The 13,795-nt window shown below is 47.8% G+C and overlaps 1 protein-coding gene across 2 annotated transcripts in view; it reads left to right on the forward strand.

The window, feature by feature from the left end:
- Positions 1 to 13,795, forward strand: part of Tbc1d22a (TBC1 domain family member 22A) — a 291,146-nt gene that overhangs the window by 145,036 nt on the left and 132,315 nt on the right. For both annotated transcript variants that reach the window (XM_032919220.1, XM_032919227.1), the window contains exon 10: positions 12,708 to 12,783. In XM_032919220.1, coding sequence (XP_032775111.1) covers positions 12,708 to 12,783 — 76 coding nt within the window. The remainder of the gene's footprint in view (positions 1 to 12,707; positions 12,784 to 13,795) is intronic.

Raw genomic sequence — 13,795 nt, forward strand, 5'->3', positions numbered from 1 at the left:
TATGCTTGACATTTTGAAAAAAAGACACTGCTGAAGTAGACTGGATTGAAAACCCGAGAGCCAGCTGTGCCCTGTCTAAGATAGTCACGCCAAACACAATGGAACAGAAGGGAAGAAAGGGTGGGGGGAGTGCAACCATTAACGCCATTGTCCTAGCCGTCCCAGATGCCTCCGGCTAGATTGCAGCAGATTGAAATTTTAGACCCTTATGGTCCGGCTGCTGCTCAGCCACCCCTCAGGAGTCAGGGCAAAAGGATAAGAATTCATTCTGTCGGGGGAGAGATATGGCTCCCTGATTAAAGGCTTTCCAGGGAACCACTCAGGTAGGTCACAGCACCTGCAACTCTAGCTCTAGGGGACCCCATATCCTTTTTGGTCTATGTGGTTATCCCCCATATTAAAACACAGAAGCAAAACGTGAAAGTTGGACATGGTGACATATACGTTTAATCTCTGCTCTTGGGAAGCAGAGTTCTGGGCCAGCCTGATCTACATAGTAAGTTCCAGGCCAGTCAGGCTATACAGTGAGAGTCTGTCTCAAAAAACCCAATCAAACCCAAACCATGAACGTATAAGGAGCGTAGCTGGGAGGAGGCAGGGCGTGAGGTGATGAAAATAGAACCAAACCATTGCTGTGCGTAATTAATACTTGCGAGTGAAAATCTTGAAGGGTTCCTAAGACGGGGAGCATTTGTACTGCAGCCTTAGGCTCAGCCAGTGGACACCTTGAGTCCTGAGGTAGCCAGAGAGCAAACTTACTCTTATAGCTCACATGGGATGCATGTGACAATGGCTGCCCTAGGAGCTGCTCAGGGACTGTATGGCTCACAGCCTGGGAGCGTTCCACAGGCTTAGAGGAGTGTTTGAACTGTGCTCAGGCCCTCTGTGTGGACCCACCATATTGTTCAGGTTGACATGGCCCATGCTGGTAGGAAATGCTGAAGAGGCCAAGGCCTGAGGGTCATGGGTTTGAGACCAGCTTGGGCTGCACCTTTGTGTGGAGGCAATAGATGCTAGTAGTGCCTGGTGGGATCTTATCGCCATCCCTGGAAGGAACACTGTCAGTCAGCAGACACTTGCACCCAGGAGGAGACCCTGTCTGTGACTCTGGTGGGATGAGGCTGAAAGGAAAGTGCTTGGTGGTGAGGCACTTGCTAGCTCTGGCATCCAGACCCAGTGGCTGCCATAGAGCCTGTGCCTCCTCTGACGCAGATTTTAAAGCTTTGATGCAGTCATCAATGATGGGGGCAGAGTTCCTGGGTTTCTTCCCCTAGTGGTGGGTTGTGCAGATGGCAGGTCCTCTGTGAAATCTTGTGTTGTTCCCTTCCTTCCCCTGGTCTGCAGGCATCTCTGAGTATTTTCTGGGTGCCTTGATCTCTTGGTCACACAGGCCCAGTTTGCAACTCCACTGCACATGAGTTTCTCTGGCTTGGCTCCCTGTGGCCATCGAGGATATGAGGTGAGACCTGCAGTATATTGGTATTTGAAGCCTATGCAGGGACCGTTGTTTCTGCCCCTCAGTACACTTCCAGGCCAGCAAGAGGTGTAGAGTTTAAAAAGAACTGACTTGGCCTAGTTTTTTCCATTTATTCTACAGTTTTCTATTTCTCTTTTAAAACAGGTCTTTCTGTATAGCCCATGCTAACCTGGGTCTTGTGATCCTCCTGCCTCAGCTGTTTCTGACACACAGGTTATCTGTCAATGCTGCTCTTGGTGTCTAATGCTTCCTCTGTGGGATGGCTTCTGGCGTAGACTGTGGGAATGTATATCAACAGATTCTGCTGGCTGGATAGTTCTTAACAAAGGATTGCACGAAGGCAGGTAGCTGGCCTCAGGCCTGATGAAGCTGGTTTGAATGTCAGTGCTCCTAGGGTGCAGGTTGGTGATGGACCCCTATGGAGTCTGAGCCCTTTGCTGTCATGGAGTCCAAGGTCTGGGTAGTTAGGAGTTCTGGGCTGCCAGTGCCTCTCCGGCTCCTGGGGGATTATTCTTGTGCTCCAGCCAGTCTGTTCATTTCCCTAACAGCACTCAGGCCGGGGTTTGTCGGCTGGCCATTACTGCTGAATTACGGCTCCGTGCCTGCCTACCCTGAAGTCATACTATTACTCTTGGACTCATTACTTAGCAGGACAGCTTCTTTGAGGAGAAAAGAACCGTTGCCTTTTATAATTAGTCATTTACATTTCCTTTTCCTTGGGGAAGAATTATTCAATCTGAGAACTGGTTGGTGGCCCTGGCAGAATAGGAATGGGAGGGAAAGTAGCTCCGTTATCCTGGAACTTGGCTGGCGAGAAGGCCACCAGAGAAGGCTGGTGCCTGAATGGGCATTGACCTAGCATGGGAGGTGACCTTCAAGTGGGCTGTGGTGACCCTCAGGAATGAGCTCCAACAGCTTGGACTTCAGACTGTCTGTCCCAGAGACTAACTCCTGCTTACTCAGTTCAAAGGAAGGGGAGCAAGGGAGGACCACTGTGCTTGGACAGGAGGCTCTGCCCTGGCCTCTGCAGACAGTGAGGAGAGGAGCCTGGAGGAAACCTTACTGACTTGGGAGTGAGTGGGTGGGGCACATGTCCGCTTACAGAAGGGAACCATGGGCCTCGTGTGGATACTTGCTGAGGCTGGCTTGTGTCTTCAAGAGTCCAATGTGATTTTAGAGTCTTGGTCAGTAAAATGGAGGTGTATTAGACAGACAAAATCATCCCATAACTGGGCTACTAAGATTCTTTAAGAATGAACTGTAAGCAAGTTACAAACAAAATAAAAAATATTAATTTAAAATCTTTAAAAAAAGATAAAAATTTACATTTTTGCCTGAACAAAAGGGGTATTCCTTTAAGTCACCAAACTCCCCATTGCCTGAGTATGTCAGTCAGCTGACCTGCTGAGAAAAGCCAGTGTATCTCCATGCTGGCTGCTCTGGAGTTTCTGTGAATACCCAGCCCATGCCATCTCACTGACAAACCCACTTCTCTTGATTCCTTACCAGGAGTGGCTGGGTCTCGGTGTGGAAGGAGGGTCAGGTGGTTTTGCTGTTGTTAATCCTTCCCATCTAACTTGGAATGCTACTATTTCTTCCACACTGTACTTCCTCCTTGCCCCCACTTGTGTGTCATAGCGATCCTTTGTCAGCACGTGTATCCGGAGAGCACTCTCCCCTCACCATGGCATATCAGCGTATCTCCAGACAGTGCCTTCTAATGAACGGAAATCTCTTACTTTTGATAGAACCATTTCAGGGTGTGTTATTATTTTCTGTCATGACTAAAAATCCTTTGCCAACTCACAGAATGCCTTATGCTTCTTTTTTAAAGGCCATAGATGTAGTACTTTCTTTTTCCATTGCTGTAATAAAATGTCCCAGCAAAAGCAACATGAAGGAGGCAGGGCTTATTCTGGTTCATAGTTGATCATGGTGGGGACATCCCAGCTGCAGGAGCATGAGCTGGCCGGTCACGTCACAGTCACAGTTAGAAAGCAGAGGATGATGAACGCATTGTCTATGTTATACAGATAAGATCCCTGCCCGGGGTGTGGGCTTGCCCACAGTTGAGGTGTGCCCTCACATATCAACATCATTAATACCTCACAGACATGGTCAGAGGCCAACCTCCACTTAGATAGTCCCTCACAGGTGCCCAGAGGATCGTCTCGAAGACGATCCTAGATTCTATCATGTTAGCCAACCCTAACCATCACATCTCATTTTTTCCTTGTGGGTCTGCAGCCTGAATGTTGCATATGCTATGGGGGAGGTGTGTGTGTGTGTGTGTGTGTGTGTGTGTGTGTGTGTGTGTATGTGTGTGTGTTCACGCGTGTTGGTGTTTCTCTGTGGACTGTGTAGTGACTACGATGCTGTTTGTTGAGAACAGTTTTGTTCTTCTGCATTAGATTGCTTCAGTGTGTCTTCTGAATCTTAACTGTCTAAGGGTCTGTTTCTGGATTTGGTTCTTGTCTATTGTAGGACTGCTGGGCCTTCATTATGTAGCTCTTCCTTTTGTAAATACTGAAGCATTTCTTCAACTTTGCTCTTTAAAGAACTTGTCTTGAAGATGTTTGGTTTTTTGCATATAGTTTATTGTTAATCTGCTATTTTCTTAAAAACAGAACAAGTCTGATGGGATTTTCAGTGGGACAGTTGTGAAGCTATTAGTTGTGTTTTCTTAGAGTTGATATTTGCAGCATAGAGTTCATGAACATGGTTTAGTTTTTAAGTTTAAACTTTATCAATATTTTGTAGTTTTCATTGTGTGGGTTTTTGTTCATATGTTGTTTATTTCTGATTGGAGGCTTGCCTTTTCTTTTCTTTTCTTCCCTTCCCCCATGGGGTTTCTCTGTGTAACAGCACTAACTGTCCTGGAAATCACTTTGTAGATCTGCCTGCCTGTTCCTCCCAAACTCCTGGGATTAAAGGCATGCACACCACCACCCAGCTTAATTGGGGGTTTTCAACACTACCTTACATAGTATATCGCTGTTGGTATTTTTCTCTACTGTATATATGATAACATCTAGATAGCAATATATGTTTTATAGCTGACAAAGATTATCGTCCATTCTTTTCTACACATCACATTGCTCTCTTTTGCTGTTTGTGTTCACAGAACTTTGGGTCAAGGGTTCTTTCAGTCAGGGTAGACTGTGGACTGTTCATCTGTTTATCCAGGCTGAGAGAACGTAATGCTTGGTCACCAGTGAGTGCCAAAGCCTTATTCACCCCAAGTTTGACTGTCAGGAATTCTCTACTCCATGCTTCTAGTTTGTGGAGCTGCTTCACAGAGAGCAGCAGTAGCTGGGAGGAGAGAGAGCTAGAGCAGCAGGCACAGCAGACTCTGTGATGTCTGCTCATGTCTGCCTGCGTCTCTTCCAAATTGGCTCCAAGGACCTTTGAAAATGAGCCAGCCAATTGACTGATTGATTTCCGGAGCCATGTGTGTATGTGAATGCGTGTATAGCTGTAAATATATGTAATATATATATATATATTTATATATATGTAGGTGTATGTGTATATATATATGTATATATGTATATGTATGCATCTCTCTGTCAACATTATTTTACTCTCTCCTCTCCCTTAGGGCCCCCCACATGTTTCCCCATCAGTCCTTTTCAAATTTATGACCTCTTGTTCATTATTTATCATTATTATTATTATTATTATTATTACTACTACTACTACTACTACTACTGTATATGTGTATGAGTCCATTTAGTTTTGCTTACATGCATATGTTTTTAGAGCTGACTGCTTGGGATTGGTTAGCCAGTCAGGATGCTGATCTTTGGGGAAGCCATGATGTTAGGCTTTCAGGAGGGTAGCTTCACTGTCATGTGGAAGACACGATCTTGTAGAAGTCTTTCCTGGTCCACTGGCTCTTGCAATCTTTGAACATCTGCTTCAGCAGTGTTCCCTGAGCCTTGGGGGCAGAGTTGTGTTGTAGATGTATGGGTGGGACCGGGCTCACCACAGTCAGTTGTTTTGGACACTTTAGCTGGTTGTATCCTTTTGTATTGTTTCTGTCTGCTGAGAAAAGAAGCTGCTTTGATGAGGGGTGAGAGCTGCCTTTCTCTGAAGTTCTGGAAGTCCAGGTTCACACTCCAAGCAGAGAGAATGTGTGTTCCTCTTTGTGGGCGAGATTTGTGTCATTGCCAGGTCACACTGCCTGATGTGCTAACCCAGTCTGCCGTCCTCCGGTGCTGTCGGCCTTCTTTGGGTTGCTGAGGCCTTTGAGACTTCCAGCTGTAGTTGGTGTGCCTTGTTCTTTGGTTATGCTAGACTTTACCACATAACCCAGATCTTAGTGCTAGCTGTGCATCCGAGGACCACTGTGCTGTTTTGGCAGATTGGTATGTCACAGGGGTCTCCTGTTGTGATGCGGCTTGCTTCTTGTCAAGGTCCCATCATGAGTCCCTTCTTGTCTGATGGCACCAAACACTTGCATCTGCTTTATTGGGGCCTCTTCTCTCCTCTCTCTCTGTACTGTGTATGTGTTGTTGAAAGTGCTCGTCCTCTTGCCTTTTTTCTTTCTTTCCTTTACTCTCCCTCCCTCCCTCCTTCCCTCCCTCCCTCTGTCCTTCCCTCCCCCCCCTCTCTCTCTTTCTTTCTTTCTTTCCGGCAGGGTCTCACTATATAGCTCTGGTTGCCTTGAACCATATATCTACCTGATTCTGCCTTCCAAGTGCCAGGAATAAAGGTGTGTACCACCACTGCCTGGCATCTAGTGATAAAATCTTATTTTTTGCTTCCTTTTCAAACTTCCTTTTAATGGCTGTTTTAGAGCAGCTTCAGATAAATCATAACCCTGACCGTTCCTATGTAATCTCCCTCCCCTCAGCCACACTTGCCCTGTTCTGAAGAACGCCTGCATTAACGTAACACACTTGTGACTGACAGGGCACTGTCAGTGAGTCATGACAACTGAAACTCATAGTTTAATTAATGTTGTAGACTATGGGTCTGGCAGATGCCTAACAACATGTGCTGTCCATTAGTCCTTAGTAGACACACGGGTGCCACCTGTTCATCCACCTCGCCTTCTACCAGAACCTGGTCTCCCATGGTTTTGTCTTTTCCAGAATGTCACATGGTTGGCAGGGTGTGCTCTCCACACTGGCTTTGCTCATCTTGTTACTTTGTCCTCTATCCAGCAGCGGCTCTGTTCTGACCTCTCTGCACTGTCTGACTGGATCCTGCCCTCAGTGTTGTTGCTGTGCTGCTGCTTGACCCTTGTCTGAAAATGAGCCTGGGGCATGTTTCTTCCGTGGCTGATTGAAGAGAGCTGCGGCCCTGCGGTGTCTCTCAGAACCCCTTCCTCAGTGTTAGACACTGTCCTGTGATCAGCAAGCTGGGGACAGTGAGGTTGGGAATGTACTTGGGGTCGGGACTGTGGTAGGTCCCACTGGATACAATTGCTCACCCTACGCCCTTGTGAGGGGTCATACTGCCTGTCTTTGATAGGTGAGAAGCAGGAGGAAGTTGAGCTAGCAGATGGGAAACAAGGAGTTAGGCAAGGCACCATGTGTTTTCAGTGGCTGGTCTGTGCTGACTGTACTCTGAGAGGCTTGCCACAACCCCGTCCTTGTCCTCGTCCTTCCCGCCTCTTCTCAGAGGCTGTAATGGAGACATTCAGGGGTATCGCTTTAACCAGTGCGTCTAAGCTTGGAGGGACAGCTAATGTGATGGATGACATAATCACGATTCAGAATGAGTTCAGCTGCTTGGAATACCAACCCAGAACCAATCAAGTGAGCACGCTAATGGGAATAAATGTAAAATCCTGCATTCAACTTCAAAAACCCAGTCAGACCAGGTCAGTGGGAAGCAGTTGGGACAGTTTGGGTTGACTGCGTCCTCGGTGGGAAGCTCTGTCATCATTTTGTCTCCATTATGGCTCTTGTCTTGTAGCTGATAGCCCTCACCCTCTGTGGTCCCACTCTGTTATTTCTACATAGCACAGTCAGGGATCTTACCACAATTCAAATCTTGTAGCCATGACAGTAGACAGCTGCCCTTTCCCCTGGCTGACGTCATTGGGTAGCTGTGCTTTCTCACCTTCTGCTTGTAACTCCTTCAGAATGGCCTCCTCCCATCTCTTGCCTTGCTCCACACTTCTCCTTTCCTGAATATGCCATGCTCCCCTAAGGACCTTGGGGACCCTCTGTGCCCTGCTCACCACCTATAGCTCTACTTAGAACCTTATCTCATGCAGCCTAGGTCTCACATCCTCACAGTGGTGTTCCCAGCCAGGCCCTATACTATACCCCAGGGCCAGCACTCACTGTGGTCTTCCCCTCTGTGCTGTGCTGTGTGGCATCTACATGTTTTGTCCCTAGATTGGCACAGCAGGTAATTTCTAAGTGTGGCATGTCCCATACCAGATCTTTGAGACAGAGAGAGAGAGACAGACAGAGAGAGAGAGAGAGAGAGAGAGAGAGAGAGAGAGAGAGAGAGAGAGAGAGAAAGCGAGAGCTCGCGCAGGCTGTTGAGTGATAATTAATTCAACAGGGTGGCCCTAAAGACAAGTCCTGGCCTGGTGTGTCTGTCTTTGTTAGTGTAGGCTGGTGGTCAGCAGGACACACAACAGGCTGTCCCTTCTCTGAGGCAGCTCTGCAGCCCAGCTCTGCAGCCCTCAGCTTTACGGCTGCCATCTTGGAGCACTCTGTATAGACTTTAGAGCTGCTACTAGAGCTCTGTGGAATCTGGACTTGACAGATTTCAAGCCATAGAGTCAACCTAGACATAGACATGGGGCCATCCCCAGCTGGACCGCCCTGACCTCCATTAAGGTGGGCTTTTCTCTCCTGTCCAGTGTTGGACCAGTCAGAATGCTGCTGCTTTTCTCTCCTGTCTCTGGAATGCCAAGGCCTTCTCATTAGCCTTGAAGGCCTTTGCAAAATAGAACCCCTCCCTCTTTCTCCTATTTCCTCTTATAGAATGGTATCGTTCTTGCCTCAGTGTTTGGATTCTGAAAAATCAGTTTCCCTTTCTGAGCTTTGAACAAACTGAGAAATAAAACAAGGCAGCGGCAGATGGAAGCAAAGGAGGGTGTCAATCCTGCTGCACAGTGGCTGCCACTCCTGCTGCACAGTGGCTGCCACTCCTGCTGCACAGTGGCTTTCTAATGTGGAAGCCACGTGGCTGGCTAAATACACTCCGTCTCCAGGCAGTGTTGATAAGCCAGGGCCGGGCAAGCCGTAGAGCCCACAGGCCTCTGTCTCCCATAGAGCAGCGGTTAGTCTCCTGGGTGGGGGTGGAGCTCTCACCATGTGAAGCATACCCGAGGTGAGGGTGGAAGTTAGGGGATATGCCACCCCTAGTTCCTTCAGCTGTAATTGGGGTAGCCCTAGTCAGCTGTGCAGGGAGGATTGTCAGCTTCAGTGAGGTTTGTCAGATTAGAACATAGTAATTGGTCAGTAAGGCTTCCTGACCCAGAGGCTGAAAAACCACCCTTAGGTCATCTCTCATCTGTCTGTTGGGACTGTTCATAAATTCCTCCACAAAGGGGCTGGAGAGATGGCTCAGTGGTTAAGAGCACCCGACTGCTCTTCCAGAGGTCATGAGTTCAATTCCCAGCAACCACATGGTGGCTCACAACCATCTGTAAAGAGATCCGATGCCCTCTTCTGGTGTATCTGAAGACAGCTACAGTGTACTTATATATAATAAATGAATAAATCTTTAAAAAAAAAATTCCTCCATGCAAACATGTACCCACAGACTGGAGCAGTAACCTTCTGCTAGCCTCCTAGGACACATCAAGTCTCTCAAATCATACTTGGCAAGCTCAGGTCCAAAGACAATGACTCTGAAGAGCTGTAGGCTAGAACCAAATTTTCTTTTTTCTTTTCGTTTCTTTTGGATATTTTTATTTACATTTCAAATGTTAACCCCCCCCCCAATCACCCACCCCTTCCTGCCTCCCTGCCCTGACATTCCCCTATACTGGGGGGTCCAGCCTCGGCAGAACCTAGGGTTTCTCCTCCCATTGATGCCCAACAAGGCCATCCTCTGCTACATATGCAGCTGAAGCCATGGGTCTGTCCATGTGTAGTCTTTGGATGGTGGTTTAGTCCCTGGGAGCTCTGGTTGGTTGGTATTGTTGTTTTTTTTTTTTTTTTTGGTTCTTTTTTCGGAGCTGGGGACCGAACCCAGGGCCTTGCGCTTCCTAGGTAAGCGCTCTACCACTGAGCTAAATCCCCAGCCCCATGGTATTGTTGTTCTTATGGGGTTGCAAGCTCCTTCAGCTCCTTCAGTCCTTTCTCTAACTCCTCCAATGGGGACTCCATTCTCAGTTCGATGGTTGGCTGGTAGCTTTCACCTCTGTATTTGTCATGCTCTGGCTGAGCCTCTTAGGAGACAGCTATATCAGGCTCCTGTCAGCATGCACTTTTTTTGGCATCAGCGATAGTGTCTGGGTTTGGTGGCTCTGTGTGTGTGTGTGTGTGTGTGTGTGTGTGTGTGTGTGTGTGTGTGTGTGTGTGTGTGTGTGCTGGATCCCCAGGTGGGCAGGCTCCGAATGGCCATTCCTTTAGTTTCTGTTCCTTACTTTGTCTCTATGCCTCCTCCTATGAATATTTTTCTTCCCCCTTTTAAGAAGGACTGAAGCATCTGTACTTTGGTTGTCCTTCTTCTTGAGCTTCATGTGGTTTGTGGATTGTATTTTGGGTAATTCTAGCCTTTAGGCTAATATCCACTTATCAGTGAGTGCATGCCATGTGTATTTTTTTATGTGATTGGGTATACCTCACTCAGGATGATATTTTTCTAGTTCCATCCATTTGCCTATGAATTTCATGAAGTCATTGTTTTTGATAGCTGAGTAGTACTCCATTGTGTTGATGTACCACATTTTCTGTATCCATTCCTCTGTTGAAGGGCATCTGGGTTCTTTCCAGCTTCTGGCTATTATAAATAAGGTTGCTATGAACATAGTAGAGCATGTGTCTTTGTTGTATGTTGGAGCACTATCAGGGTATATGCCCAGGGGTGGTATATCTGGGTCGACAGGTAGTACTATGTTCGGTTTTCTGAGGAACCAACAGACTGATATCCAGAGTGGTTGTACCAGCTTGCAATCCCACTAACAATGCAGGAGTGTTCCTCTTTCTCCACATCCTCACTAGCATCTGCTGTCATTGGAGTTTTTGATCTTAGCCATTGTGACTGGTGTGAGGTGGAATCTCAGGGTTGTTTTGATTTGCATTTCTCTGATGACTAAGGATGTTGAACCTTTCTTTAGGTGCTTCTCCACCATTCTATATTCCTCAGTTAAGAATTCTTTGTTTAGCTCTGTACCCTATTTTTAATAGGGTTATTTGATTCTCTGGAGTCTAGGTCAGGTATGTTAGAACCCAGTTAGTTCTGACTGTGGTTTCTGCTCCATCTCAGCTATCAGGATGCTTGGCTCTCTGGGATGGATACAGCTCCTTGGGGCCTGAAGTTCTAAACATGAGACTGAGCCCAATAGCTGCTCCTTCTGAGAGCTCATTTCTATGAGCATGCACAAGCCTGTCAGAGATCTGGCCTTCCAAATCTTAGGAATCCATCCTAAGGCCCTTGGCAGTTCCCACCATGTTCCCAGTTTCTGTTTTTGCTGCTGCCTTAAGTCTGTGGAATGGCAGGCCTAGCCTTGCCTGGCCCTCTTGAGGTTGGTAGGCACCGCTCTTCTTGGTCTAACCCTCGCATAAAAGTAAGCTGCAAATATAGAGGCCCTCACTGCAGTTTGTCTCGGAGAGATGTCCCAGCATGCCTTGCTCTTCCTGCTGCAGATAGACACCTATATAACTTGTAGCCTTTGTTAATACTAAGCTCCAGTGGTAGCTTGGCCTTGAGGACTTCTGCTAGCCAGCATTTGTCCTTAATCTTTTCTATCTTCCTGGACATTCATCTATCAGGCGCTGAGGTTCCCTGAGTGCTATTGGCATGCTCTGAAGGGCATCAAGGGCTGATGCTTCTCACTCTGCTCTGTTGCCTGCTGACTGCAGACACTTGCTGCTCTTGGGTGCAGGCAGACTGGGTGCCCCACCATCTGTGAAGCTGCAGAACCTGCTCCCTGTTGGCTGAGAGGGAGTGGGCATTCTTCCCTGTCCTCTCCCCAGTGCTCCATGCTACTTCTGAGTGCTCTCTTAGGTTTGAGGGCTGCATTTGCCTTGCCCACATTGCATCTGAAAGCCTTACCTTCTGCTGCTGGCTTCTGTCCTGTCTGAGTCTCAGAATAGTCTTAGAAGGTGGGATGCTAATTCTTATCTCACAGATGATGAGACCCATAACCAGAGAGACCACACACTGTAGACGTCATGTAGCTCCTAAGTATTAGCTATGCTTCTATTCCAGGTCCCTGTCACAAAAGCTCCCTCACCAAATCTGCCCCTCCTCTCCTGCCTCCAATCTGCATGAGCCCCACCCACATCACTGAGAGCAGTCACATGTCACTTCTCACACGGTGACTGCATTCTTAGCACTTCAGTGCTGCACTGTCAGCACATTTGCCGTTTCTCATTGGCTCCCTGGTGGGCCGGGTGCTGGCTGTCCAGGTGCCCAGCGAGGTGGTCATTCCAGCCGCTGGTTCTGCTCAATGAGCCGGACACATGGGTGCTGGTTTGTTCAATTTAAATGTAAATATCCAACATTAACAAATAGAAATGTTCCATGAAGCGTTCCTGGGAGCTGTGTGCATCCTCTGACATCAGATGGGAGTGAGGCCTGGCGGTGCTGTGCTCTGTTGGTGTTATGCAGAGTGTGGCCCTGTACCTGTTTCTCGTGAGGCAACCTAGCAGTGTGTAATTGGTTTGTTTTTAAAATGGTTTTGCATTATAAACTGTTTTCACTGCTTTTTCCTCTTTGGAGTATCTGGGTTATTGGAGGGGGTGGCGCTCATGTGTGCATGTCTTTATGTATGGCCACCCGTGTGTGAGGATGTGTACAGTGGTATTTGTGTGGGCCTGGAGTTGATGTCACTTGCCTCCCTCAGTCACACTCCACTTTACTTGGAGGTACAGTCTCTTGGTTGAACCCAGAGCTCACCTGTTGTGGCTAGTCTAGCTAGCATGATCTGGGGATGCCCTGCCTGCTCCTCCCAAGTGCTGGCATCACAGGTGGCCCCCACAGCGGCTTGGCTTTTATGTGGGTTCTGGGCACTTGAATTTAAAGTCTCAAAGTTGCTTTATTTTATGTGTGTTTAATATATGTTGTTATTTTTTCCCCTTAGGACAACTACACCTTTGCCCAACCAGGGATTCAGATGAAAGTAAAGATGCTGGAAGAGCTTGTGAGCCGGATTGACGGTAAGCCAGCGTCCAGCACAGCCAGCCCTCCCCGCGGCACTGAGAGTGCTAGAGGGAGCTTAGCGAGGTGGCCTTGCTCCCCAGCCCAGCCAGACACCACCATCCTTCCCTCATCTGTCCAGGGTACCTGGGTCAGCTAGCTCTTAGCTAAGTGCATCCTTAGCAGAGAAGGTGCTGTCCTGCCCTCCCATTCTGTGCTCTAGTCAGGCCTCCGAGGGGAAGGAGCCGCAGTGCTCTTGGCAGCCAGCCTCCCTCCTGGGTCAGCTGCAGCTTCTCCTCTGGGCGGCAGGGTGGTTGCTGATGACTGTCCTTTGCCTCGCCTCCCCTGCCTGGTGTATCATTTGCTATCAAGGAGGATAGAATAATTTCTCCATGGAATCCAATTAATTACCAAGTCCAGAAAGAACATCTTCAATATTATAGAAAAATTATAGTGTGTGCTCGGGCAATTTTAGATTATGCTTTCATGTTTAAGTGAGGCCTTTGAAATACTTTTTACCTTCGTCCTTAAAATAATTCCCCCTACGATGTGCTGAATGTCATACTGCAGCAGCACAGTTTAATTAAATGAACCTGAGAGATAATGCTTGCCCATTCCAGGCAGGGCCTCCTGATAGTTTGTTAAATTAATGAGCAGAGCATTAACAAAGTGACGCCAAGCAGAACCAGACCTGTGTATGTATGTGACAGCAGCCTGTCAGCCATGAGCTGTAGAAGGCTCTCTCCGCTTCCCAGAGTCCCAGCTGAGTCGGACAAGTCACCTGACCGAGGGTGCAGAGAACTCTACTGAGATGGAGTCCTCACTGCACACCTTCTCTGCGCGCGCTTCTTCCCAGCCTTCCCCTGGCCACTCCCATGGCAGGAGAAAACTGTCATAGCCCTCTTCATAGGAAGACACTTGGTTTGGGAAATGACTGAGTGACATTATAAACCAGAGCCAAAAACTTTGAAACTGCACTGCGTTCCTTGATTGAGTCTGGGAGTCGGCGCTATGTCTGATGGTTATTGCCTC

The sequence above is a fragment of the Rattus rattus genome, chromosome 1, assembly GCF_011064425.1.
Source record: "Rattus rattus isolate New Zealand chromosome 1, Rrattus_CSIRO_v1, whole genome shotgun sequence".
In the NCBI taxonomy this organism is placed as follows: Eukaryota; Metazoa; Chordata; class Mammalia; order Rodentia; family Muridae; genus Rattus; species Rattus rattus.